The following is a 27,794-nucleotide window of genomic DNA, read 5'->3' as shown; positions in this document are numbered from 1 at the left end:
TGGTGGTGGAGGGGCTGGAGGGCATAGATGGCCTGGGAGAGCCGATGGCCGATCTGGGAGATCGAGGGGGTATCTTCATGGTGCCACATGGGCCCTGATGCCCTGACGGCATCGCAAAGTTCCCGTGGTCAGAAGAGGTTGAAGAAGAGCGTGAGCGATGGGGTGAAGCTTCCACTCGTCCAAGGGAGGATCCTGCTATGTGAACAGGAGAGGTGACAGGGGATGGCGACATGGAGGGAGCCGGACCGCTCTGTTGAGTCCTTTGAACTTGGCCACCATGGCCTACAGGCCCAGGCTTTACCGTGGGCAAAGGTAAGTTACTTGGCAAGGGGACAATGGCAGGAGGGGGGATGTTTACATTCATCATTGATACCTGAGTGTGGATGTTAGGCTGGAAGTTTGGGGTGTTGGCTGGGGGCTGACTAATAGGCTTGCTGGGGATAGGGTCCAGAATGCCTAAGGGGTCTTTTTCAGATGTCAACTGCCTTTTTTGCAGGACACAGGCGGGTGGCACAGGAGGAGGTGGTGGGACAGGATGCACAGGAGGCTGTGCTTTATGGTGGTAAGCTATACTGGGTATGTCCATACCATAGGGGAAGTTTCCTCGTGGCATATTGTTCATGACGGGGCTTTTGGCAGTGGCTGTGGGTGAGAGGGGTTTGCTAGTCCTTACTGTCATGGCACAGGCCGCTTGGCTCACAGGGGATACATGGAGCATCATGCTAGGTGGAGAAAGAGGCGTTCTGGAGATTCCATGGATGGAAGCTGAGTTGGGACTGCCAGCAACTGGAAATATACAAGGATTCGTTCTTTGAAAGCCCTCTGGGCTGGCCAGAGTGTCTGTACAGGGTGACTGCGAGCCATCTCCACAAAACTTAGTGCTAGAGATGGGCGGGCTCAACATTCCCCCATACCCAACCCGGTAGGGGGATTTGGGGCCTGGATCACTGCTGGGCAACCTCTGTGACCTGGAGTATCCAGCGCAGAGCTCTGAATGCTGCCCTCCACCGATCTCCTGAGGAGGGTACATCTGCTGTTGGTGGCCAGCTGCCATCACCATCTTGTAAGCATTCTTGCAGTCTGGACCAGCAGCATTTGGCAGGACATCGTGTGGTTTTGTCCTTATTGCTCGATGAGTTGCAGAATGCGACACAACCACAGACGGCGTACCTTGAGGCCAAACAAAGCACATTTAATTTGATTTGATGCTGACATATTGACACAAAGACACAAATCACTGACAAACACTAGTTGATAACAAATGATTTAACTCTGTTTCAATTACTGAGAGGACCTCCAAGAAGCTGGTTGTGTTTCGTCTCTCAGCAGAAAAATTCTACACTTCAATCGAAGACGTACCTCCAACAGGACTCATTAGTGTGAGGGGCGGGTGACTTTCCATGCTTTTGTGCAGTGTAGCCACAGCCAGAAGTTTCCGCTTGTGAATACAGAGTTTGGTGACATCATCATCTGATTTCACATCTTCCGTTGTCCTCTGCTTGACCACTGCCCCCGGGTCAAAGTTAAACACCTGAGGAATAAGATGGGTGACTTCTGGATAAATTCAAACATTTTGTTATGAGAGTATTATTACTTATCTGCAGTGCTTGATGTTTTTGTGTTCAAGTTTAGGATTCACCGATATTGACAAGTACAGTTTTACGGCATCTTGGTATCAGTGAATCCCAAAAGTTCTGAGTTGCAGCGCGGGTGGCCTGGCAAGAGTCTCTTCATATAAAAGAACTTGCCCCTCACTTTCTTAAAACAGAGTGAAGAGAAGTGATGGCAAGATAATGTGTAACTTCATAGTCTTGTCACCGTTTTATTTTTTACACACTACATTTAAGTGAAGTGTGTTGCAAGACTGTTAGGAAAACATGCAGTTGGATGTTAAAATTTCAATAATGACAAGTTGTTACCCTAAAAAGTGTCATATTTGAGTGAAACGTATGCCATGTTTTCCAAGGAAAGTTTTGGAATTGTGTTTTTGAACAATAGTATATTAAAATAAAACATTTTCATTGCAATTGTAAGCCATAACGGCATTATCAAGTATCGGTACTTGGTATTGGCGAGTATGAAAATTTAAGTTCATGTACTCGTACTCAGTCTGGAACAAATGTGTGATTGGTGCATTCCTACTTCAATTTTGTGAAATCCACTGTGAAAATGGTCAATAATGTTGGCAAACACTTTCCTTAGTCACTTGTGGCGAGTAGGCAAAGGAGGAAAATAAAGGATTGGCCTTCCATGACATATGTTGGACAACAGGGGTGAATTTAGCAACAATGCTAAATGGGTTGGATTCCTCTGTGTATGTTTGTAACTTCTTTCAAAATTAGGGGTGGGTAAATATATCGCTTCATCAATGCATTGCAATTCTTCCCCCCACAATTCACTATCGACTTTGCAAATCCTCTGAATCGATTCACCTCCTGGCCAGTGGGGGGCACTTTGCATGTGATTCGCGCTGTATGGACGGAAGCTGCAATTGACCAAACAACAACAAAATGGCGAAAAAATCAAGCAGAAGCAATGTGAAGCGACTTCTACTGTTAAATCTGAACTTTTGGGGTCATTTTGGATTCGCTGTAAATCCGAAACGCAGGAAATAGACAAAAGGCACTCGAACCACTATACACAATAACATCACGAAAACACATCAGAAGTCGCCTTCCCTAAGTCGTACATAGAGTTAAGACAACAGTTTTGGAGTCCATGAAGTCGGCAGAAAGAGCGACCGACCCCTACGTAGGTAGCTATCACTTCTAATTTTATTTTTAATGAGTGGGAATTAGGGTCAAATGTTCTGCCCTGCAAGGAAGTCACACGGAGCAATATAGTGAGCCAATAAATGAATGGCGTTTGAAGATTGCAATTGTCACAATGCTGCAAACATGCTACTTAATTAGATATTACTTAAAAACCCTGCAGATAATGATCATAACCCTAATCCTAATAGGTAAAGACATATTGTTTAAGTATACATGCTCTTTACCTTTTCGATACAAACTGTCATCATGTGTTTACTTTTGTACTCCATGTGCCCAAATAAGTTGTTATTGTGCAGGTTTTTATTTCCAAGAGGAAATAAACATCACAACAACAGCAAGTTTGCATGCACAGTGTTCATATGCAACTGTAATGTTTTTATTTTACTTGTACCCCATGTGCACAAACAGTTATGGGAATTTCTTTATTTTCAAATTTCTATTGCTTACGAAAAGTGAGGTGAAATATATTTCCATGGCATTAAAAATATTACTTCTTATTAAATCGATATTACAGCATTTAAATCAATTTTGAATCTAATTGCAAGCTAAAGACTCTAAATCCAATTGAATTGTGAGGTTCTTGCACAGCCCTAGCGAAAATGCAGCTACAATTTACATAACAGCTCTGTGTCGTTATTTGAATTTGTGCTATGTATTTTGTTTTTCAGGCTACAGTAATATGTTTATATTACGTACTGTAATAGCACCTAACTTACAATTCCATTACAACATGCTGGCAATTTTTTTGACTTCGTTGTCACAATTCTGTGGGGCCAATTATATATTACTTGTGCACTCACTGTAGTTGTCTCGCCACGCTGCACTATTTGCATATCTGTTGTTGACCAATACTGGCCATTCATGCCAGAGTAGCATCTGCTCCATTTGACACTGATTGAGTAGTATCGGCAATATTTGCACAATCAACATTGTCCCAGATTATCGCACTACTCGTCACTTAAAACGCATACACTCCTTGAAGTCTCGGCGCCCTTTGCACAATGGTCATTGCACTGGACTATTGCAATATTAGTCATTCGAACTGCTCTAAGTGCGAGAGGACTCTGCATCTTTTTGCACAATTGTCCAAAAAAAAAAAAAAAAAAAAAAAAAAAAAAAAAAAAAAAAGTACCGGCATCACCAGATAACTAGCAACCCTTTATTGCTCAGTGACTGTTTTTTTTGTCAATGTCATTATGTCTCAAAAGTGTTCTCTGTCAATTAAATGTCTGTTATAGTAGAGCAGCTCCAACGACCGGAGACAAATTCCTTGTGTGTTTTTTTTGGACATACCTGGCAAATAAAGATGATTCTGATTCTGATGTTGGAACGCAAAGCATTGTGGGTATATAACTAGCAGGAAGTATGTGCTCAAATGTCTGTCTCGTAGCATGAGTGAGCCACAGGCTAAATAACGTGCGGTGCCATGTTTACGAAACGGTTGACTTTCCCTGAAGTGTCTCTGTTATGTAGACGCAAACATCGACATAACACCATGCAGGGAGGTAACGTAGAGGACAATCTCGCTGTTTGTCCGTTGGCCGAAAAGAGCCCCGGTTAGCTCGCAAGCTAGCTGGTGACTTGCACCTCTTATGTTGGCGTGGATAGCCTCGCAACGACCCAGTAGGGTATATTCCAGCTACTGGAGGCTTTATGAGGATATATTTTTGTGGCTGAAACCTGTAGGTATGTGTAGGCATAAGAAAGAAGTGTGGTATTTGATTGACTGTTGAGCTGGGCGTGGTTTGGGCGCATTCAGCAGACACGCCAACAGCGTCTGAGAGCACAAACAGCAGCTTGATTTTTCACAACTTTGAAGCCACAGTTTATATACTTGGTTGAATGTTTCATTCATTCAAATTTCAAATGTTAACAACACTTCTGTGCGGTGTGTCAAATTTACATTTATTTTCACTTTGCAGGGACTTTAAAGTAAAATTAGATGTTGCAGTAAAGTACCTTGTGGAGAATGAGTGGGCATTCCAGACCACATTTGCATGTTCCATCTGTTAGAAGGTAGTTCTTCACCTGCTCCAAACTGGAGAGCACTGAGCCACTGGGACTATACAAAGGAAAAACATGCAGGTAATATTTCAGTACACACCATTCAAGATGCGAGATCAGAAAGCTTACGAAAATGGTTCAAATATTTGCCTTCAACTTGTTTATTTCTTTTTCATTTTTACTGTAAATTAAATAAGTACTCATACTAGAATGACTACCCATAAATGCATCTATTGCACATCATATTACATTGGCATGTTCATATTGGTGCATGTGAGTTGGGCTGTGTTTTTAAAGCGCTTTCATTCGCAATGCAAAAGTACACGAGCGAGTGTGTGCATCCGCATAGTGACAGTTTCAGGCCATGGTCAAAGACGTAGACGGATTCTTTCCAACACCAAAAATAAACTTGACACTGGCCAACTGTTTAGCTCATTGTGATGAGTACACAGTGTATGTTCAACAAGACACAAGGCCTGCTACACAACCCCACACCATTAGTCCACATCGCAGCTGAGTGGATTATCACTGGTTTCAAAGGTGGGCAAAACTTGGTGATTTCATGAATCATAAACATTATCAGCTTTATCTTTTCTATCTGAAGTAAAGAATGTTACCATGTTTCTGTTTTTTTTTTTTCTGAGAAATACGGAGGAGTTTATTAGTTGGTGATTATTTGAAGCACAGTGTACTAGAGTGAAAGCCTTTAACTGAAGAAATACGGTACATTTTGCAGTATCTGGAAAATTAGCTTAGGGGGGAATGAGATGTCATCACTGTGAATGAACTGAGAAAAACTAAGACCTCCAATAAGTATAATCATATCTTTAAAAGGGACCCAGACTAGTTTGCCTTACGGAAAAAAATCAGAATAATGATGCTACACGCAATTTGGCCTCACTGCCTTGTGTTCTGACTCACTGGAATAGACAGCATGACTACACACCACACAAAGTCTTACATTAAACTGCTACAATATTTGAAGAAAACACAGACATGACTGCAAGTCTGGTGCATTACTAGAAAGCAGTCGCAATATAAATAACAAAAGAAACATTAAAGAAAGGAAGACGAACTGGAATTGAACCCATGCAGCCTGTGCCCTGGCTTCTGCCCTGCTCTGCTTTATCTCCTACTATATGCCCAGTCTGCCTGCAATTGGCTGGCAACCAGCTCTGGGTGTACCCCGCCTCTCACCCGAAGATAGCTGTGATAGGCTCCAGCACGCCCGCGACCCTAGTGAGGATAAGCGGTACGGAAAATGAATGAATGAATGAATGAATGCCAAGTCTGCTAGCCACAGTAGATTTTATTTGAGAGGAAAAACCATTGTGATGACTGTGGATCATGGACTAGCTGCCAGAGCTCATTAGGTGAGTGTTGGCAACTTGGCATCCTCAAATCTTTATGCTGTAGACCATTTCACCATGGAGGCTATCTATTATGTTTAGCTAAATTACTCAAAGACAACCCAACCACCATTTTCTACATACAGACCCAATCCTCCAAAAATGTATATCATGGAAAATTCCATCCAAAAAGTTAAACTTTCATAGATTATAGATTCAGGCCCCACAATTTAAACAATTTCAAGTATTAATTTGTTTATTTTTACATAATTTGGGTTTACAGTTCATAAAACCCACAAAATCAGGAATTCAAAAAAATTAGAACACTGTCAATAAATCGACCCAAATTTTGCAAGGCATAAATGTTTTTAACTGAGTGTCAAACACTAATAATCTACTAAACTCAAAAGCCCCATGCACAGGTTTCCCCAGGTGTCATTAAATGTCCAAGCATATCAATAGAAAGTCTAGTGGAAGGACAAAATGTGGCAGGAGAAGATACACCAGCAAAAGAGATGACAGTGGGATTCATAGGATTATCAAACAGAAAAGATTCAAGAATCTAGCAGAGATCCAGAAAGAGTGGAATGAGGCGGGAGTCACATCTTAAAAAAATCACTAGATTCAGACGCATCTGGGAGATGGGCTATAACTGTCGGGTTCCTTGGGTCAAGCCAATTCTGAGCCTGAGCCAACATAGGAAGCGTCTCAACTGGGCCAAGGAGAAGAAGGACTGGACTGTTGGCCAGTGGTCCAAGGTCCTCTTTTCCGATGAAAGTAAAGTGTGCCTTTCATTCGGGAATCAAGGTCCAAAGGTTTGGAGGAAGATGGGTGAAGAACAGAACCCAAGCTGCTTGAGGTCCAGTGTGAAATATCCACAGTCAGATTTGGGATGCAATGTCCAGTGCAGGTGTTGGTAAACTCTGCTTTCTTAAATCCAAGGTCACCGCAACAGTCTAGCAGAATGTTTTAGAGGACTTCATGATTCCTTCTGCTGAGGATCTGTATGGAGATGCAGATTTCTTCTTCCAGCAGAACCTGGCCCCTGCCCATACCGCCAGAAGCACCAAAACCTGGTTTGATGCCCATGCCATTACAGTGCTTGATTGGGCAGCCAACTCGCCGGATCTAAACCCCATTGAGAATCTATGAGGTATTATCAAGAGGAAAATGAGGGGCACCAGACCCCAAAACAAAGAAGAACCGACAACAAGCATCGAGGAAATCTGGCCGTCCATAACTCCCAGGCAATGAATGCCACAGGCGGATTGCCTCAATTCCACGGTGCATCGAGGCAGTGATTAAAGCAAAGGGATTCCCAACCAAGTATTGAAGATTAACATATCGTTTTGAAAGTACCATATTTTGATTGATTTAATGTGACCCTAATTTCTTTCTTTCTTTATCTACAAAAACTGAGAAGTAAATGGTGATTTCGTCACAGTATTCTATTTTTTTTAATTCCTGATTTTGTGAGTTTTATGAGGTAGAAGCACAAATTATGTAAAAATAAACAAATAAATACTTGAAATTGTTTAGATTGTGGGCCCTGAATCTATAATCTATGAAAGTTTCACTTATGGAATTTTGGAAATAAACAAACTTTTTCATGATATTCTATTTTTTGGAAAGGGTCTGCACCTGTGAGAAAATGCCTTTCACAAACCCCATGATGGAGGTTTGGTTCCCAGTCTGTCCCTTAGAAGTGGCTACTACGCGACCAGGCAGTCTTGAGATCTTCTTTGCACAACCATTTTATGACAGCCTCTCGATTTATCCACTTCATGCACAGGTTCCACTGGACTTTTGTTGATAAATGGCGATGGGGACTGAGCCCGACCACGAATAGCGTAAACCAGCAAATAATTAAAACTCCCTTATAATTACCACGAAAAAAAATCTGAAAAACAAACAAAAAAATGTGCATGCAGGGATCAGGTCTTTAAAAAAAAAAAAAAAAAAAAAAACAGAATAAGCTGGGGATTGAGTTAAAAACAAAACAAAACGGATAAGTGAATTTGGGAATGCCGAACCGCAAATATCCGGAGGGAGTTTTTGTTATAGTTTTGAGTTCAGGTCTGCAATAGTCACTTTTTGGTCACCCAGGAGTATCCTGGCTGACGCCTATTGATTACAAACATTATGAAATCGTCTATACTTGTGAAAGCTTAGTAAGACCATTGCAATATCAAACCAAACCAATGAGCACCAGCGGTACAGTGCTATTTTCGATTTGATGCCATTGCAATGTGACTTTTAAAATAAATTGTGCCTTGATATTCCTTCAAATATTTAAGACTAAAATCTCTGATGTGATACTAATATCACATTTGTATGTTGATAACATGTTATAACATCATATAAGGCAATGCTGTTCCTACCTGACATATAGGATGCCACCATGCTCCCTCCTGCGCTGCCAGCCAATGGGGACTTGGACAGGGATGGCCTGCCTCTCATTTCCTGCCTCACAGTCCTTTCCGCCATTCATTGCTCAACTGAATTTGTGCTCACACCACAGAGGTACTTCTCTCAAACATCCACCATAGTCTTTGCAACATACACCATGTTTGTCTTCCAATAGTCAGCAGGGTGGTTCCAGTATAGGACTCAGAGCATGGGCAGGGAAGGGGGTGTGGGGTGGGGGTGGGACGGGGGAGGGGGTGGGGGTGGTGATGGTCGGGTAGGTTGACCCTACCCTTTTAGCTGCTTCATGGTTGCAGTGCTGATTGCCACATAGACCTCCATTACTGCCTCTTGTCATTCAGAGCCATCCCGCTCAGGAAGATGATCAGGAATGGCTGTGCTCTACCCGGCCCCCCACGCACACACCTTCACCTTAACTTTTTGGTACCATTTGTCCTTTGTGTCAGATGAACAAGCAGGCTGAGTTCAACATGTTTCTTCCCAGAGGCAGCTGGGTTGTGGTATTCCCACGGTTCCTGTTCGGGTTGAACAAGTGCACAGCAATTAAACAAGGAAAAATGCACCATTTACATATGATCTCTTCTGGGAGAAAACAAACAAACTGCATTAATGTTTTCTGCCTGCTATACCGAGCTGCTTGTTTGAGTCTGTGAGTGACAAAGCATCCCTGCAACCGCTGGTGCTGCTGACTCATGACTGGAGCGGGTGGGAGCAAAGCCAGCAATACAACTACAGAAGGGGGGTGTCATCGTTGTAAGAAATGTAGCGGTAACCGTGGCAGCTGCTGATCAGAGGAACCACCACAATGTTGAAAATCTCATTTAAAACTTCCAGTCATAAAAATGCAACAAAAAAGATTTTTATTAACCTCCGTGTCGTCACCAAATCGTCACGTAGCATGTTGGTTGGCAAAAAGACTGCTCAATTAATGGCCGACCGGCAGCCATTGGGTTATTCACACCTATATTACATGTACATTACATGTAAATATTGCCTCAGGTCAGCCCAGGTGGATTGATTTGGACCCCATTTGTCTGTAACTACTAACTACGCATTGATTAGGCATAACCTGGGTGCCACTGGTGTACAGTAGCTTTGCTGCATATCTTTGCTTGGCATAAACTGGCCCAAACGTATATACTGTGATAAAGGCCCATGAAAACTCGGTGATTATGCATCTTTCTCAGCCACTGTTATAGGAAGCCTTCCTGCTTTCTGCCAACCAATTTCATGCACACATTTACGTCAAACACCTCTACTGCAAACTTTACTATACTTCATGTCACAGAAAATACACTCACTCAACATCTGCAACACCTCTAAATAGTAAATTGGCATTAGTTTGGCCGTGTGAAAAAAATACATCCCAAATATGTCACCGCTGCAAATCAGAAATACTATTTTCTTGAATTCTTGTCAGTCATGGGCCCTCCATCACTTTTTCCCCTCATATGGTGCCTCTGTGGACCAAAATAAGCAAGCACAGTAAAACATAGTTTCAGTTTTCACCTGAGCAAGCCTGGTGATGAGACCAGCCTCATACTACAAAGATAACTTTGGCTACGGTACCACAGCTTTAAAGACAGGCTCAGCTAACTAACATTTGGCTGAAAACAGGCGAGATGTCGCTTTCGGAATTAACTGTCCTATGTCTGGAGAGCGACGTCTAAATGTGTTTCCTTAACCCACAATTGAAACAAATAGTTTCCTAGTTAGCAATTTAGCATTAGCCACCCATATATTTCCATTAACATAATATTAGGAGTTTATGTTGACTTTGAACTGCCGTGGGGTATAATGATGAGTTTAACGCACCATCCGGAGTCCCCTGGCGAAGAAGTGACGGTGTCAACAAAACTAGAGCAGGCTCGACTGTGATGCAGTGGTCACTACTCGGCTAGCTGGAGGTTTAGCCTGCCAAGCGTCAGCTGTCTACTCTACCGTTAGCATTCGAGAGCCAGTTAGCTTGTTGAAACCAAAACGCACCGAGGGTACATTGGACAACGTCCACAATGTCTACGGTTAGCGACCCGTCACCGGGGCTGAGAAGGAAGACACGTATCCAACATTCCGACGTCAAAAGTCGATGTGAAGCACAGCTGGGCCCGCGACGGCTTTGGACCCGAGGGGCCAACGCAAGGCCACGGCTAGGCCCGATGAGCTGCCATTAGCCTTAGCATGCTCACTCGCTGTGCAAAGCCGTTGCGTCTGCAGCCACACAAGAGACGCTCTCAGCAACAACGTTCATGCCCTCGCCAAAGCTATACATAAAGCCCCGTTCTTACCCGAGTCATACAGTGAATGCACATTGGCGATACAACAGTGAACCAAGGCTTGGTTCTGATATTAAGGGGGGAGAAAAGGAAACGTACCCATTAGTTATCTGCCTCTCCTGGTTCTCCTACACAGGGATATTGGAAATGATGGCGAGCTGTACTGCGCATGCGTGGTGGCGACAGCCAGCAGATAGGAGAGGTGATGCTCCCCCAAAGCTCCAACACACATGCGCGCGTGCACGCGCGCACGCACACACTCTACGATCTGCACTCTTCATTTCCTAAAAGGAAGACAAACCATTCTTGTTGCATTTTCCTAAAAAGAAGAGATCACTGCCAAGATATCAATGTTTGTACATGCAGTTATGTTCATCCTCAGTTTCTCAATAAAGTGCACTGAAAGGCACTTTAAACATGTAAGCATGTGTAGGTATGTTTTAAAATATGATATTCATATGTCTTTAAACCTATCTACCTACCTGAAAAAAATTATGGCAAACAATAAAAGATCAAATGATCTCATAGAATGTTTATAATAATAATAATAATAATAAATTGTTCATGAATAAAAATAGTGAATATGACAATTACACAGCAGGCACATAGGTGGACAGAACTGAACTCAGACGCATATTGTCCCACAAGTTGCCTGTTGAAACACACCATTGCCGTTTATACCAATCACACTGTGCCATTAAATATTTTGGAGTCAAATACTCACAAATTTGACCCAAATCCAACAAAATAAACTATTTTGTTGCGTTTTATTCCTGTACAGTAGGGTCAGTTTATGCCACCGTGTGGACATGATACAGAACCATAAGTATAGTTCATATCCCCAGAGAGAGCGTGAACGTTTACTCGCGGCGTCATCGTGTGGACATTATGGAGAACTACAGTTGGTCCCCACGAAATTGTGCCAAAAGGCAAAAAAAACTAAAAATAAAAAAATGAATAAATCTCGAGTATGTTGTGGTAACTCTGCATATTCCTGTTTGTATAAACGAATTTTAAACACACTTATGATAAACATTTAATGTATGTGGTTTTGGAGGTGGCAGGGTGGATTCTCGTCACGTTTCGCAGCCAATCAACGATGACAACAACGGAACTGCAGTAAAAAGCCGGAAGTGCAAAGTTGCGTGTCCGTTTCCCCGCGTCTTTTAGACATCTGCAAGATTGAGTCGCTATATTTAGGTACGTTTTCAATTCCTTATCTGTCCTGCGATTTTGGGTAACTCAACGTCAGTGTATCAACCCGGTACAAGTTACAGCAATTTAATTAGAAGGATAAATGAGGATCGAGCACAAAAGACATTTGCATGGACGTGAGACCAAAAGCTTTTTCATAGTTAATTCACGTTAAATCAGTTGTATTTTATTATTATTATTTTTTTAATTAAAGCACGACGTGTGACCAAATTTGAATTGTCATAAAAAGACATCTGTCTATATGCTGGCTTAGACAGAATCCAGAAGAGCTGTTTCTTCATGTAATTTCTGGAGTTTCAGTTAAAGCATACAGGCCAATGCAAATAATCTGAAAGTCATCATCTAATATTGTAGTTGTCGAGACAAATTAGTTTTTGTGATATTCTGTCCGATCGTCGTGCTAAATTGCAACTGAACATTGACAAATGGTGGTAATACTTACCAACTGTATTTGTAAAAGTATTAGTACTTCGATGTACTAATACTTTGTTACTTTACTTAACTAGCTATTGCAGATATGTGTACTTTACTTGAATCTGTATTTTTCTGAAGCTTTTGCTTTTACAGTACTCCCAAATATCGGAACGTTCGAGAGCACTGGTGTCAAACTGGTGGCCCGGGGGCCAGATCCGGCCCGTCACATCATTTTATGTGGCCCGCAAAAGCAAATCAAAATTGCTCATTGTGTTCTGGTGTCATACCATTGAGATATTTGCAAGCATATTTTTGTTACCAATCCCCCTTCCAAAAGAAATGTAATAGTTGAAAAACATGTTTTTATAGGCTTCTGGTTTCAAAACTGGCTATTCATCAATGTGTTGTGTATACTGTATGTAATTACAGTATATGAGGTAATCTTTCATTTATATGGGTTCACAGTTGTAGCGGCCCTCTGAGGCAAGTCATGACTACGCTGTGGCCCGTGACAAAAATGAGTTTGACACCCCTGTTCTAGAGCTTTATCAATAAAGGGGCTTGTACTTTTTTATGGGAACACATTGTTTCAGTAGTTGAGAAAAGTTGAGCCAAGGCAAGCTCGCTCTTAAACAACAACATGCGAAATGTAATAAAAATGTTCTTCGTTTCAGTATGAGCACTCGGGAAACTAATTTGTGCAGCAAAGTTTTTTGTTGTTGTGCCAAGTTATCAAAACGGAGAACTTGATAATGGTTTACTCAAGTATGTTTCAGAATCTGAACTTTTACTTAAGTACAGGAATTGCATCAGTACTTCTATTTTTACCAGTTCTTTTTTTTTTTTTTTTAAATAATTATCTGTACCTCTACTTAAGTGCAGAGTGTGAGTACTTTTCCCACCTCTGTCTAAAACATCACACTTATATTTTATCCTACATCGTTTGTTTGAAAAATATTTGCATTTGCACTTTTATTCTATGTTAATTTAACCTCATATAATCTTTTTATTTAGTGTGATGATAAGAAAGTAGACCTTGTTCCTTTCTCTCTATCACTTTCCTGTGAGACAAAGCAAGATGTCTGTAGTTGGCACTAGTTGCATGAGGCAGATGATAGCTTCCTGTTCAAGTGTGTACATGACCTGGCCTAAGGAGAAATAGGCAGACATTCCTTAGAAGCAGCCATCAAGTTGTATTTCAACTATCTCCTTGCATGCAAGTTAAATTGTATCTCATATTATTCTCCAAGTGCTTGTCCTGTCTTATGTCTACTAAATGGTTAACTTTTCCCCCTTGACACATGCCTTCTAGTGTCACGTGATCATGAGTAAACAGAAGTCCAAAGATGCGCCAATGCCAATTGGCGATTGTATCACACAGGTTTGTCGCCTTTATTAAGAGTACAGTTCCTCATTTGTACCAATAGTGATTGACGTGTGTGTGCACTGCGGATCAATATGGGTTTTCAATGACAGCTTCACAAGTGTCTGAGGGAGCGACTTTGCCATGGGCAGCTCCCCAGGAGGCTGGAAGCATCTGAGGCCCAACACAAGTAAGTTTACACTTGCTCTTTGGAGCTTTGTGATGTTCACTGCATCTCCTGGAATTCATGTTTCCATTTCAGACACTTGCTGGGGTTGCTCACACGAACTGCCATCCATGGAGAAAGTAACTCTGTGCTCATCGTAGGTCCCAGGGGATCAGGGAAAACCGCGGTGAGATCACATTCTAATGTGCTTCTTTCAGCTCTGCATGGTGCACTCACATTTACTGGTGGTGTCCTTTTGTCTCCAGCTTCTCAAGTGCGTGTTAAGAGACCTGCTGCAGGAGAAGGAAGTGCAGAAAAACCTCCTGCAGGTTCAACTCAATGGTACGTCGCTGGATTCCTCCGAATGTTCTCATCCTTGCTCAAGGCTGGTTGAACACATCTTTTTGTCTGTTTGTACAGGCCTCTTGCAGACTGACGACCGAATAGCCCTGAAAGAAATCACACGACAACTCAACCTGGAAAATGTTGTTGGGGACAAAGTGTTTGTGAGTGTCGACACATTTCTCTGGAAAAAAGAATATAATGTAACGATGTGTACATTAACATTATTTAGAGGTTAAGTGTTACTTTCTATAAAATGTTGACATTTTTGGGACAACACTGAAAAAAATTATGCTTTGCTGCATTATAAAGTTGTCAGTGTAAAACTTGTACAACAGTGCCCACTCAAAATAACTCAACACACTGTAGTTTGAACGTATGACGTCTCAGTTGAAAAGATGTTGGTGAGATACATTGCTTCGAAGGTAGACGGTCAGACATAATTAACATTATCATTAATCTTGATCTCTTTTGTTGCTTGGATTAATGACACAGGCGTGCTCTTTTGACAGCGAAATGGATAGTGCGATGTAGTCTACGCGCAGTTTTTACATTTTGCTAGAAACCGAACCACAAATTGTATACCGTACATATCTGTGAGAAAATTCCTTCCACAAACCCAACGATAGAGGTTGGCTTTGTGGTCTCTCATTAGAAGTGGCTACTATTGGGCTACCAGGCAGTCTTGCGATCTGGTCTATACAACATTTTACGACATCCACTCAAATTATTCGTCACCCACAGGTTCCGCTAGATTCCATCCATCCATCCATTTTCTGAGCCGCTTCTCCTCACTAGGGTCGCGGGCGTGCTGGAGCCTATCCCAGCTGTCATCGGGCAGGAGGCGGGGTACACCCTGAACTGGTTGCCAGCCAATCGCAGGGCACATTGAAACAAAAAAACATCCGTGCTCACATTCACACCTACGGGCAATTTAGAGTCTCCAATTAATGCATGTTTTTGGGATGTGGGAGGAAACCGGAGTGCCCGGAGAAAACCCCCGCAGGCACGGGGAGAACATGCAAACTCCACACAGGCGGGGCCAGGGATTGAACCCGGGTCCTCAGAACTGTGAGGCTGACGCTCTAACCAGTCGGCCACCGTGCCGCCTCCGCTAGATTAATTTAGATTATCTTTTTTAAGGTAATTAAAAAAATAAACCTTTTAATGTATATCTGGCTGTGCAACCCCAAACACAAAACAATTGTGTCACGGTTTTGACTCAGGTCAGCGGTTGTCACTTTTCTCCCACCTGGATGTATCCTGGTGGCTGTGGTTTACAAATGTTATGAAATGGTCCATGGCTCAGCTCTTTCAAGAAATAGAGAAAACGTGTTCATATTAAAAAATAAATAAATAAAAAATCCACATAACTGACGGTGAACTGCTCCATTCATGTTAATTGGAATGTGATTTCTTCCAGGGGAGCTTTGCAGAGAACCTGGTCTTCCTGCTGGAGGCACTGAAGAAAGGTCAGATAACAACTCGCAGAAGCTGCAACTTTTTTCCCCCTGTTGCTGGTTCATCATTTTTGTGCACAGGCGATCGCAGCACCACCTGCCCAGTCTTGTTCGTCCTGGATGAGTTTGACCTGTTCGCTCACCACAAGAACCAAACTCTGCTCTACAACTTGTTGGACGTATCTCAGTCGGCCCAGGCGCCAGTCGCTGTTGTTGGCCTCACCTGTAGGCTGGTGAGCTGTCCTCCTATAAAGTTTATTAAATAAAAACAGGGTTGTTCATGTGATATTCCTCTGAAACGGTGCCATTTGTGTCCCTAGGAATTAAAATATATAAATGCACGATCAAATTAACTATTTTTTTTGACTAAGCAGTGTCCTGCACATTAATCTGATTGCATATTTAATAAATTTTATTAATTTAAATGACTAACTTTTAAATCCTTTAGAGATGTTATATTTTCTTTTAAAAAACAAACAAAAAAATAAGTTCACACTTTAGTGGTGTCCCTGGGTTTTCATTTAGTCCTGTTTCCCTAACACATTACCGCCTCTGAAAAGTTTTGAATATTCATATATACACATGCTAATTCTATATTAAAAACACAGTCCTGTTACTTTCAGCCCTGTTACTCAGATGAGGAGTTTCATGACGAGACAAACAATGACATAAAAAAATAAGTTGCCTGAGATGGGCCACTGCATATTTTGAGTAGTTCAATATGTGTGTTATCATATTTAGAGTTGAAAAAAGATTATTATATTTTTAAAGAGTTACAACAAGCAAATGACACTGATTCTATGGAATGGCCCTCATACGTGTAACATTGCAGCATGGTGGACGACTGTTTAGAGCATCTGCCTCACAGTTCTGAGGACCGGGGTTCAATCCCTGGCCCCGCCTGTGTGGAGTTTGCATGTTCTCCCCGTGCCTGCGTGGGTTTTCTCCGGGCTCTCCGGTTTCCTCCCACATCCCAAAAACATGCATTAATTGGAGACTCTAAATTGCGCGTAGGTGTGACTGTGAGTCCGAATGGCGATTGGCTGGCAACCAGTTCAGGGTGTACCCCGCCTCCTGCGCGATGATAGCTGGGATAGGCTCCAGCACGCCCACGACCCTAGTGAGGAGAAGCGGCTCAGAAAATTGATGGATGGATGGACGTGTAACATTTTAAAAAAACAATAGATTGGGTGAGTGTGTCAGTTGCGAAACATGTATTTAGCAGGTCTTTTTTCCGGGAAAGTCCAATAATTTAGATTGCTGAGAGCCTAGAAGAGAATTTGGTTATATATGGTCTTCATTACTATAAATGCATCCTAAAGCAGGCAGTGTGCTGCATGAGAAATCCTACAACTTAAGTCTGACCTGAGTTTCAGTTTGGTGACGAGAAAGAATACAAATAATTCACTCATCTAATTAAAGAAAGACAATTATATTTCTTAGGCTTTGGCATCTGTGCAATTTATATACATGACTACCGGCATGTCTTTGACCTCCACAATGGTGATCTGTATTTCTGTGGGTTCCCAGGATGTCCTAGAGTTGCTGGAGAAGCGAGTGAAATCGCGGTTTTCCCACCGTCAGATCCACTTGCTGAGTAGCCTTAGCTTCACTCAGTACCTGGAGCGTGTCCGATCCCAGCTAAGCCTGCCGGATGACTTTCCTGAAAGGAAGTTCGCTCAGGACTGGAACAGCAGTGTGCAGGTAAGGCAAACAGACAGCGGCTCAGTCAAACATCAGAAAGCGTCTTGTAAGCTTTTGTGCTTGTGTTTTGTCTCCAGAGTTTTTGTGAAGAGAAATCCGTGGAGGATATTTTACGGAGACATTTTAACTCCAGTAAAGACTTCCGCTCTTTGCACATGTTGCTGGTGAGGGACTCGTCACTCAAGCAAAAGAACCTCCTTGCCTTGTCTTTCCAAAATGAATGAGTGAACAACGACTATCTATCTATGCATTTTTCTTCTCTAACTTATATTGTTGTTCTTGGTGAAAGGGAAAAAAAGATTCACAAGAAATGACACTGAGCTGATGAGATTTGACTAAAATCCAGTGGTGCCCTCATATACGAGTTTAATTTGTTCTGTGACCACGCTCATAACTCAAAACTCTCGTATCTCAAACCATCTTTCCCAATTGAAATTAATCGAAATGCCATTAATCAGTTCCAGTCTCTTTCCCAATAATTGTAATGTATTTTTAATTTTAAAAAATAGCACTTTATTGCATTGTACTTTAAAACCATACAGTAATTACATGATTAAATAGAAAATTAGAATTAAACAAGTTTCGCTATATTGTTTGCTTCAATTCAGTGGACATTGTGCTGCTCCTTCTGTTGTGTGCACCTTGGGCACCGTAAAGTTGGGAAGTTGCGTAAAACGCAAGTAAATTAACAATAATAATAATAGTAATCTTTTTCAACCTATTTTCAGTTGACTACACTACAAAGACAAACTAATGTTCAAACTCAATAAAGATGGTTTTTTTTTGCAAATATAATCTAATTTTCAATTTTATTCCTGCAACGCGTTCCAAAAAAGATGGGACAGGGGCAACAAAAGAATGGGAAAGTTGATGAATCCTAAAAAAAAAAAAATGTTTAGAACATTCCACAGGTGAACAGGTTAATTGGAAACAGGTGAGTGTCATTATCGGGTATAAAAGGAGCATCCCCAAAAGGCTCAGTTGTTCACAAGCAAGGATGGGGCGAGGTTTACCGCTTTGTGGACTGCGTGAGCAAATAGTCCAATAGTTTCAGAATGACCTTTCTCAACATGCAATGGCAAGGAATTTAAGGATTTCATCATCTGAAGTCCATAATATCATCAAAACATTTTGAGAAATCTCTGGATGTAAGCGTCAGGGCTGAAAACCTATATTGCTTGCCCGTGACCTTTGATCCTTCATGTGGCACTGCTTTAAAAATATGGCATCATTGTGTAAATTATATTACCACATGGGTTCAGAAAACCATTGTCAGTTAACCCAGTCCGTCGCTACATCTACAAATGCAAGTTAAAATTCTACAATGCAAACGGAAAATCATACAGTGTATCAACAACACCCAGAAACGCCACCATCTTATACGAGCCTCAGCTCATCTGAGATGAACTGAAGCAAAGTGGAAAAGTGTGCTGTGGTCTGACGAGTCCACATTTCAAATTGTTTTTGGAAATCATGGACATCATATTCCTCCGGGCCAAAGAGGAAAAAGACCATCCGGATTGTTATCAGCGGAAAGTTCAAACGCCAACATCTGTGATGGTATGGGGGCGTGTTAGTGCCCATGGCATGGGTAACGTGCACATCTGTAAGGCACCATTAATGCTGAGAGGTAGACACAGGTTTTGGAGCAACTTATGCTGCCATTCAAGCAACGCCTTTTTCAGGGATGTCCCTGCTTATTTCAGCAAGACAGTGGGAGTACTAGCAAGAGAGTGGGAGTACTAGAGTGGCCTATCAGCAGTCCAGACCTGTTTCCCATTGAAAATGTGTGGTGTATTGTGACCCTGGACTGTTGAACAACTAAAATTGTACATCAAGCAAAAATGGGAACGATCGCTACCATAAAACTTCAACAATTAGTGCCCTCAGTTCCCAAACGCTTATTGAATGTTGTTAAAAGGAAAGGTGATGTAACACAGTGGTAAACATTCCTCTGCCCCAACTTTTTGGGAACGTGTTGCAGGTATCAAATTCAAAATGAGTGAATATTCGCACAAAGTTGTTCAGTCTGAACATTTTAAATCTTGTCTTAATAGTGTATTTAAAAAAAATAAAAAATGATTTGCCAATCATTGTATTCAGTTTTTATTTACATTTTACTCAGTCCCAACTTCATTGGCATTGTGGTTTGTACATGGAGCTGATCAAAATTCCTCAGTAAGCCGCAGTAATATAAGTCGTGAATAGTTTTGTATGGCTTTGAGTAGTTATAGTCTGTATACATGTTCTGTTCCACTGTGATCAAACAACTGTTGGTTAGTGTTGCGGAACACTGCAACACCGATGCTATTTGTTAGCTTGTGTATAGCATGTTGCATTGTTTGTTAATGTGAAGCTAAACTGATTTATCTAAAGCAATGGGGTTGTTTTAAATACACATGTAAGTTTTGTATTTAACCTTTACCTGGGAGTGACAATAAACAGCCTCTGAAGCTTCTTTTTTTGAAGAAGTGTTAACCATCTGCCAACCTTCTGCTTGTGAAGTGAATTGAGTTCACTCCCACCATACAGCGCTCATATCTTAATGTTTGCTTGCAAGTCGAGGTAAAAAATTGTCCAAACAACGGCTTGTATCTCAACTCATAAATCGGGTCACTCGTATCTCAAGGCACCACTGTAAAATGATCTGAACATCTAATTTGGATTAAATGCGTAATATGGATTGTATCCAGATAAAACTTGTTTGACATTACAGCTTTTGATCCTGTATACGCAGCACTTTTTGTTTACATCAGTTTAAGTTTTTTTTATTTTAAACCTTAATTTTGAAGATGTCATCAAAATATAGATCATCTTCAAAAAGAACTGGGTCATACTTGAAAGTGCAGCAACTCAAACAATACAGGTTGATATACTGGGGGCAAACCCATACCTATGAAAACATGACATCTCCAGCAGTGATAATTACTTAAAAAAAAAAAAAAATCAACTTGTTGGACCTTATTTTTTCTTCCAGATGTTGTGCTTAAGTCGCATCTCTATCGTAAATCCTACCATCAAGCCTGCAGACGTGCTGGAAGCCAGCAGACTGTGTTTCAGCGATGCAAAGTCCAATATGCTTCATGGTAAAGTGTAAAACAGAACCTCATCATTTACAGTTATGCATGGAGTTCACTTGGACCTCCGGATTTCTTTCAGGTCTTTCCATCCTGGAGCTGTGCCTGGTCATTGCCATGAAACACCTTAACGATGTCTATGAAGGAGAGCCCTTCAACTTCCAGATGGTTCACAATGGTTCGTGTAAACGAGCAAACATACGTGATCAGTCAACCTATTATTTTTTTTTATCCATTTTCAGAGTTTAAGATGTTCCTGCAGAGAAAGTCGAATTCCATGTACAATTTTGAGCAGCCTGTTGTCATGAAGGTGTGTGCAAATACTCTTATCTTCTTTAACCTGGAAGCATCAAACTATCAGCAGTTTTTTTTTTTTTTTTTTGCTTCCCCACAGGCCTTCGAGCACCTACAGCAGCTGGAGTTAATCCGACCTGTTGACGGCTCTTCAGCCAAAACCCAGAGAGAATACCAGCTGATGAAACTCACACTGGACAACTGTCAGATCATGGAGGCACTGCAGAAGTACCCACAATGCCCCACAGATATCAAACAGTGGGGTATGTCTGCATTTGGTTAGGATTCAAATCCTAACCTTGTGAGAGAGTGTGTCATTTTATTGCTGTGCTCTTGTCCTCCTAAAATAATAAAGCTACTTTTTAATGGAACTGCCAGAGAGGTATTAAGGGCCATTCTAGAATTGGAGGACATTTTCACCCTCCGTGTAATTTCAAATAATCCCTGCCAGAATACAGAAATGTGCAATTCATTCATGTAAATTATAGTTGTCCTGAGACAAAATGTGAATAGCTGTAATAAAAGTATTGTAACTCCTAAATATTATTTCAAATACCAAATAAACCAATTCTTTATCAAGCCCCTAAAATGTTTTTTTTCCCCCCTTGACTAATCTGCATATCAAATATATATTTTAAATAACCTTTTTCTGGGGTGTCATTTTGTTGTCTTCCTTGTAATTGCTGAAACTTTTAGTTTTATCATAGACATTTTAAATAGTAATATGCTCTCAAGTTGTCTCAACAGACAGTACACGCAACCCTGAAAGAGGAAAAATTGTGAGCTGCATGACTCAGCAGAAATTACATCAAGGTAAAATGACCAGTAGACAAGTGCTCCCTTCTATTCATATTTTTTCAATATTTTCAGTCATTGATGGTTGAGCTGGATGAATCAAAATGTAAGATGGTTTAGTACAGGTTTTTCTTGAAAACAAATACAAAATAATTGATCAACGTTTCAAAAATGGTGTCCTCCAATTCTGAATTTGACCCATAATTATCTACTATGGTTGTAGTTTCCAGTGGTTGAACTGCATCATAATGAGAGCTGATTTTAATAATTTGGCTATATCATTCAGCAACAGTAGAGTCAAAATATTACAAACAAGTCTCAGTCTAATGCAGTGCAGTTCCAGACAATAGCAAAATATAATTGCAGTACTTGACAATCTATAAAATCACAAAAAAAAGAGGAGGGTGAGTGACACAGAATGGGACAAATGGTGTGACTGTAGCCTTGGGGTTAGACGGGGGCACACCTGGGATAGATATTGCCACAGATAATTTAGAGTCTGCATTGAACCCAATATGTTTTGTATCAAACCAAAGATTACAACCTAACCCTTTATTGTGAGGTAAAGAATCCATCATGGCGCAACATATTGTTAATACGTCTTGAATCCATCTCAGTCAACAAAACAGAGTATACACAACTTTGTAAAGAAATATATATATATATATTTTGATACATAAGACATCAGTGGAATGCACCAGTGTACCTAATGCATTTTGATGTCACATTCCAAACAAGTGGATGAACTGATGAAGCCTGCTGTGATGAGAGGCGAAACATCATCTAAGACAACCAGAACTGTCCAGTTGCCGTTGATTTAATGCCCTGAGAATGAAATGATCAGGATGAATCAAAATATTCACAGGCATATTTCCAATAAGTACTTTTTGCTCTGCTCAAAGAGGTGTGGTTTCATTAAAAACAAAAAACAAAATAAACATGCAGAAAAAGACCAAGCAACAAATTTCACAATCTAGAAACATTTATTTACATCACATGGATCACTTCAACTGATTAAAAACATCCACCGGCTCACACCAGAGTTACAGCGCTGATCACAGATCAGTTTAGTCTCGTTCAGGGCATGTCCTAAGTTTCTGATGGCTTTCATACCTTTTGTCACCGAAAATATACATCTTGTATCTATCTTGATGACCATTGACCCAAAAGAAAAACAGCCCATGTAAGTGTTTCTAAGGGCAACAAGGATGAAAGGCTGCATACCTTTGATCAGCGCTGCATTTCATTCAGAGAACCTCAGGAATAGTGGGGTCATAAACTTGTAGTGTTTTTCCTTTTTTTTTTTTTTCCCCCCCTCAAACTTCTGACCTGGTAACTTCAAACCTTTACAGTCTTGGTAACAAGGTCATTGGATCAATGTTTCCTCTTGAAATCTTAACAACATAGCAGGGACTAGCAGGAAGTTGAGGTGGTGGAATGGAACACCAGGAGCAGATGATTTCATCAGATAGTATTGCAACTGTCAGGGGAACCGCACAGGTTCTCTGAGGAACACCACTATAAGTGCTTTCTAGGATTACTTGCAAAATACTCCAATAAGCCTCAAGCTTACACAAAGCTCAATTGTGATGGACAGTTGAAACCAAAACACAAGTAGTATAAATGAATGTATAGGAAACACAGATTTTCACACACACTTATAAAGAGTCAGCTCAGAGTATATAGTTGATTTAATACGTTCTCATGTCTGTACAGGTCCTCGACTGTTTCAAATAGCAGGGCAACAAGACAAATGATTCACTGGTATTCAGAAGCACAGCAATGTAAGCCGCTGGGCTGGAGGAAGTCAGGATAGAAAAATGTAAAGCTTTTCTGTTAGGAAAATCCATTCATACACATTTAAATGTTCAGATTGAGCAGTGAGCACAGCGGAGCCGCAGAAGTCGAGCTGTTTTAAAGATTGTCCCCTATGACTTCATTTTGGATTCGTCAAGTGCTTCACAAAGACAACTGAAGTGCTTCTTTCTGTGGTTGGCTCAAATGAGCCACTTTCTGATTCTGGTTTTATCAAGAGTTGTATGAATGAACCTCTTATCAGTTTTACCGTTTTCTACCGTAACAGCACAATCACATGATGGTCAGCTGAAACGCCTGATCCGTCAAAGTACGCCACACCAGAACCCAGGAGTCTCAACAACATTCATCTTTGTCCAGAGACTAGAGAGTAGGAAGCAGTTTGCATCTTTTCTTAAAGAATCAACTAAAGTACTTATTGAATTACGAGTGAGGACATCCCCAACCCCTTACCACCAAACAACAAGCAGAACCCGTGGCAGCTCATAGCTTTTGAGTTGCACCTGAGCTACGAGCCCCAAACTTCAGGTTTGTAAGTAAAAAATAAATACAACATCAATATGCAAGGATTAAAATCTAAATTAAATGCTACAAGTTATTTGTGTGTATACTGAAAGTCACTCTTGCAGCTCAAGTGTTGAGTCGATTGCGGCACTGGTTGCATATAACTTGCCAGAACATAGAAAAGCATAGTACTGAATCCCTGAATGGTGTTTTGGGACAGTTTCACTGATGCAGTTTAAAGCCACTACACATGCCAACACTGAAATACCACTGGAAAGATGTGGTTTCAAGCACAAATTGCAGATAATTTAAAATTTTAAGGAGAGTTACAATAAAATAGCTTGAGCTATTTGAAATTGTGAAAACTTTGACAGGGGATTTTGGTTTACTTGTCATACTTACTACCCCCTGAAATCCATGTGTAGCGCCTAGCTCAAGGGTCCAGGCTTTCAGAGGGCAATAAACAACAAGCCAATCAAGGAACAGCAGCAGAAGAAGAGGGAAGTTGCACTGATGCAACTATTATGCTACAGTAACAAAGTACATTGATGGCTTTGACTTCCTTCAGGTCTACTATGTTGCTGAAATGTGCATACGTTTTATTTCAAGCTTGGGCTCCATTTTACATAAAAAAACATTATTTGAATTAAAGGCAGAAAGAAGGGGGGGGGGGGGAAGAAAGATCGGCAGCGCTGCTCATTTATAGATGCTTTTGAAATGGCAAACTGCTGATTTCAAACTGCATCATGTGAAACCAACCCAAAGCTCGAGGAGAGACTGCAGTTTTACCGGCACCAGTGTTTGATGTCCATCGGAGCAAATAAAAGTTTGAGAAGAAAAAAAGTCACTGTTGCTACCACAACAGCGACAATATACATCCGTTTGGCCTGACATCTACAAGAGGAACTATGGTAGAAGAAATGGCACCGGGATGAAAGATGCGCTCCCTGTCTCCTCTCATCTGATGGTGGCACAGACACAACGTATTTGGTTTGGGGCGGCGACATGGTAGTAAAACAGGAAACGGCACATGACTGGCAGTTTTGTTTGGTGGGAACCCAACCTGGATTGTTAATACTCTGATGACTTGACTATGAAAAAGGCTCACCGTTAAAAGTCATAAGCAGTGCTGAAAGCGAGACCAGGTACATTGCCTCGGTCAGCGAACTCACACCGTAACCAGAACCTGAATTGAACAAAGACCGGCAGTCTTGTGACTTATCTGTCCAGCATTAGTGTCAAGATGAGGTGAGGAGGAGCACAGGAAGTCACGACCCAACGAACTCTGGTCTGAGAAGGGCGACAGTGAGGAAGATGGGTAGCAAAGATTCCTGAGGCGTATAAACAGAGAGGGAAAACCCTTAATAGTAGTCAAATGAGATGTGTGCAATCAAACAAATAATTGAGCTGGCTCTGCTGAATACAATTCCAAAACAGGGCTGGTACCTTTGGAACCTTCCTCAAAACCGCACTTCGAACCTGATACCTCGGCTATAAACAAGGGGTTATTTACTGTGTCAATCAGGCTATATAAAGAGATTCAGACACCACATAAGTGATTTCACAAAAGAAAGGAAAAACTTGACAGTGCTCAAGAGTTTGACTGCTACCTTCTGATTTTGAAGCAAACACAAAGGGGCAGTGCTAAACTAATCCACTGTTAGAAAATAATAAACAGAACTAACAAAAAGGACAAGGTATTTAATCAACAATCAAAGGAGCGGAAACACTTGCTGATGTGTAGCCATGTCTACTGAGAGTCTGCTGACTACGTTACCCATGAGCACCAACAAGGGTTATAATGCAATGAAGCTTGTGAACAGGGTGAGTGAGCAGTAACTGTGAACAGTGAGAGGGACTAATGTGTCCATCTGAACTGAGGTATACCTGGTTGAAGGAGGTCTATGTTTTTTTTTTTTTTTAATCATCGTAATGCTTGAAAAATGGATCACCCCGGCACTTTTCCACCCCATCCCCTTAAAATAAGATGGATTAACAACTTGACTGGGTCCATAATACACTATGTACAGCAGCATTACACTATAAACATTCAAAAGCCATTGCTTGTTGGCAGAATGTTAGTCGATTCTTCCCCCCCCAAAAAACAGCAAAACTATCAAGAGCCACATGCCCATTTTCTTTCTTTTTTTTTAATGCATTGAGAGTTTGATGAAATTCATCTGCAAGGTTTTTTCTCACTGTAGAAGATCCAGTTGACCTTCCCACGTATATAAAAACATAATCCAACTGAACTGTTTGTTGAGTCTCTCGTCGTTGCGGCACAGTCACTCGCTTGCTCCATCATCAATATCCTGAATGGTTTAAACTGTTTAAATCCTCAGGCACACGTTGAAATGAGGTGGGGATCAAATGATGTGGCGAGGTGGGCACATGGTATGTCCTGAGCGCGAGTAGCGGCCGGTACAAAAACCAAAAATCAATGACGAACAAACCAGGCTGAAAAAGGAGAATGCAGCCAACCAACCAGGGTCGGCTGGTCCCCCAACCCAAAACGGCGCGTTGGCTGATTATAAGCTGGACTCCTTGGGTGGGAGGTCCACATTGGTCACCATGGTGACAACGGTGACGATCTCCTCAGGCCCGATGATGGGAGCCTGTCGCTGCATTTGGCCGATACGCTCCTCTACGCAGCCGGCAGACAGTCGGGCCTCGGCCTCATGGTCCCAGCAGTCCTCAATTGTTTCACAGAGCATGGCTAGACCCTGAGTGAAGTCAGAAAAGGAACAGGATTGTCACAGCAAGCAAGATGTGGCATCTGCAACTTTGACAAATAATGAGAATATTTAGTTTTCAAGTGACATTTCAGGATGAACCTAAAATGCACTATAGCCTTTACAGGTGAACTTAATTCAACCTTTTTTCTTTCTTCGTTTGAATACCATCTGTACAATGTTTCAGTGATTCTCACAACTTGCTGTTCTCCAGTAAGGAGTACAGGTCAAAAAAAGGTTTGATCCATGAATTGACCATTACATTCTCAAGGACGTCCACTTCTATGCGTTTCTGTGACTCTTCCCATCTCCCTGTATCACTGTTGCATCCTGCTAATGACATACGAAGACAGCCACTGCTTGACGGCACATTAGCGTACCGTGAGAGATCATCAAGTGTGCTGCATAACCCTAACCAATTTCACTTAATTGGTCCAAAAATTCTGATTATTATTTTTTAAAAAAAACTTATCCTTCTTCAATTATCTATGCCAGCGACATATAGTGACTTGCCGAACAATCAAATGCCACTAGATGGCAGCAGGTCCATTCAACCCGTGCAGCCACCTGTTGCCATTCATTCGACAGAATAATAGCTTTGTGTTCAATTAAAACAATTACATTTGAGATAAATTGAGATGAGATCATCATTATGTCATTACATCTATTTTTTGTGACATTTCTTTGTGGTGATGCGATGTGAGATCTTTGTAATGTAAAGAAAGTGTCTGGGAAATACTGCTCTAAAATCAGTAGTTGCAGCTCTCTGAGAACATCATGTTTGATTTTAAAGTAATGTTAGGTTGGGTGACATGGCTCAGATGGTAGAGTGGTCATTTCTCAACCCAAAGGTTGTGAGTTTGATCCTTAGCCCCAGTGACCATATCGTAGTGTCATGGAGAAAGATACTGAAGAAGGGGTGTGCGATATGGGGGGGACAAAAAATATGTATATATTTTATTTTAATATAACGATAATTTGACGATTTCCTTAAAGAAAAAAAAATAGTTAATGTCTACTTACTTCCCAGGACATTTATTGATAGACAGCGTTTCAGTACAACAGCTCTTATTTTGTAAAGTGCTT

The 27,794-nt window shown here is 41.2% G+C and overlaps 3 protein-coding genes across 7 annotated transcripts in view; 1 reads left to right on the top strand and 2 right to left on the bottom strand.

Moving 5' to 3' along the window:
* The window catches only part of LOC133402750 (methyl-CpG-binding domain protein 5-like), a 45,406-nt gene extending 34,412 nt beyond the window's left edge, over window positions 1-10,994 (bottom strand). For 2 of the 3 annotated variants that reach the window (XM_061676834.1, XM_061676853.1), the window contains exons 1-5: window positions 10,927-10,994; window positions 8,509-9,069; window positions 4,734-4,836; window positions 1,360-1,531; window positions 1-1,170 (exon numbers count right to left, since the gene is read on the bottom strand). The exon at window positions 1-1,170 is cut by the window's left edge and continues 1,179 nt beyond it. In XM_061676834.1, the coding sequence (XP_061532818.1) occupies window positions 1-1,170; window positions 1,360-1,531; window positions 4,734-4,836; window positions 8,509-8,618 (1,555 nt within the window). In that variant the 5' untranslated portion in view covers window positions 8,619-9,069; window positions 10,927-10,994. Of the gene's footprint in view, window positions 1,171-1,359; window positions 1,532-4,733; window positions 4,837-8,508; window positions 9,070-10,369; window positions 10,455-10,926 lie in introns of those variants that run through there. The other variant, XM_061676844.1, reaches the window with a different exon arrangement.
* Window positions 10,995-11,946: 952 nt separating this feature from the next.
* orc4 (origin recognition complex, subunit 4) lies at window positions 11,947-21,680 on the top strand. The gene is made up of 14 exons (XM_061678998.1): window positions 11,947-12,027; window positions 13,769-13,837; window positions 13,933-14,009; window positions 14,082-14,172; window positions 14,252-14,327; window positions 14,406-14,491; window positions 15,751-15,799; window positions 15,869-16,020; window positions 17,318-17,491; window positions 17,569-17,655; window positions 20,469-20,577; window positions 20,651-20,746; window positions 20,811-20,878; window positions 20,963-21,680. The coding sequence occupies exons 2-14, from the start codon at window positions 13,781-13,783 to the stop codon at window positions 21,143-21,145; spliced, it is 1,305 nt and encodes a 434-aa protein (XP_061534982.1). The 5' UTR covers window positions 11,947-12,027; window positions 13,769-13,780; the 3' UTR covers window positions 21,146-21,680.
* Window positions 21,681-22,621: 941 nt separating this feature from the next.
* The window catches only part of LOC133402741 (activin receptor type-2A-like), a 67,857-nt gene continuing 62,684 nt past the window's right edge, over window positions 22,622-27,794 (bottom strand). For all 3 annotated transcript variants that reach the window (XM_061676800.1, XM_061676819.1, XM_061676810.1), the window contains one exon: window positions 22,622-26,699. In XM_061676800.1, coding sequence (XP_061532784.1) covers window positions 26,505-26,699 — 195 coding nt within the window. In that variant the 3' untranslated portion in view covers window positions 22,622-26,504. The remainder of the gene's footprint in view (window positions 26,700-27,794) is intronic.

Source organism: Phycodurus eques, chromosome 1 (genome assembly GCF_024500275.1).
Source record: "Phycodurus eques isolate BA_2022a chromosome 1, UOR_Pequ_1.1, whole genome shotgun sequence".
In the NCBI taxonomy this organism is placed as follows: Eukaryota; Metazoa; Chordata; class Actinopteri; order Syngnathiformes; family Syngnathidae; genus Phycodurus; species Phycodurus eques.
This window is presented reverse-complemented; position numbering and strand designations above follow the sequence as displayed.

Bases quoted from the DNA above. Each gene is read 5' to 3' on its own strand.
- orc4 (XM_061678998.1), top strand. From the start codon at position 13,781: ATGAGTAAACAGAAGTCCAAAGATGCGCCAATGCCAATTGGCGATTGT. The intron at 14,173-14,251 runs GTGAGATCACAT...TTTTGTCTCCAG, and splicing joins GGGGATCAGGGAAAACCGCG to CTTCTCAAGTGCGTGTTAAG. The intron at 15,800-15,868 runs GTCAGATAACAA...TTTTGTGCACAG, and splicing joins GCTGGAGGCACTGAAGAAAG to GCGATCGCAGCACCACCTGC.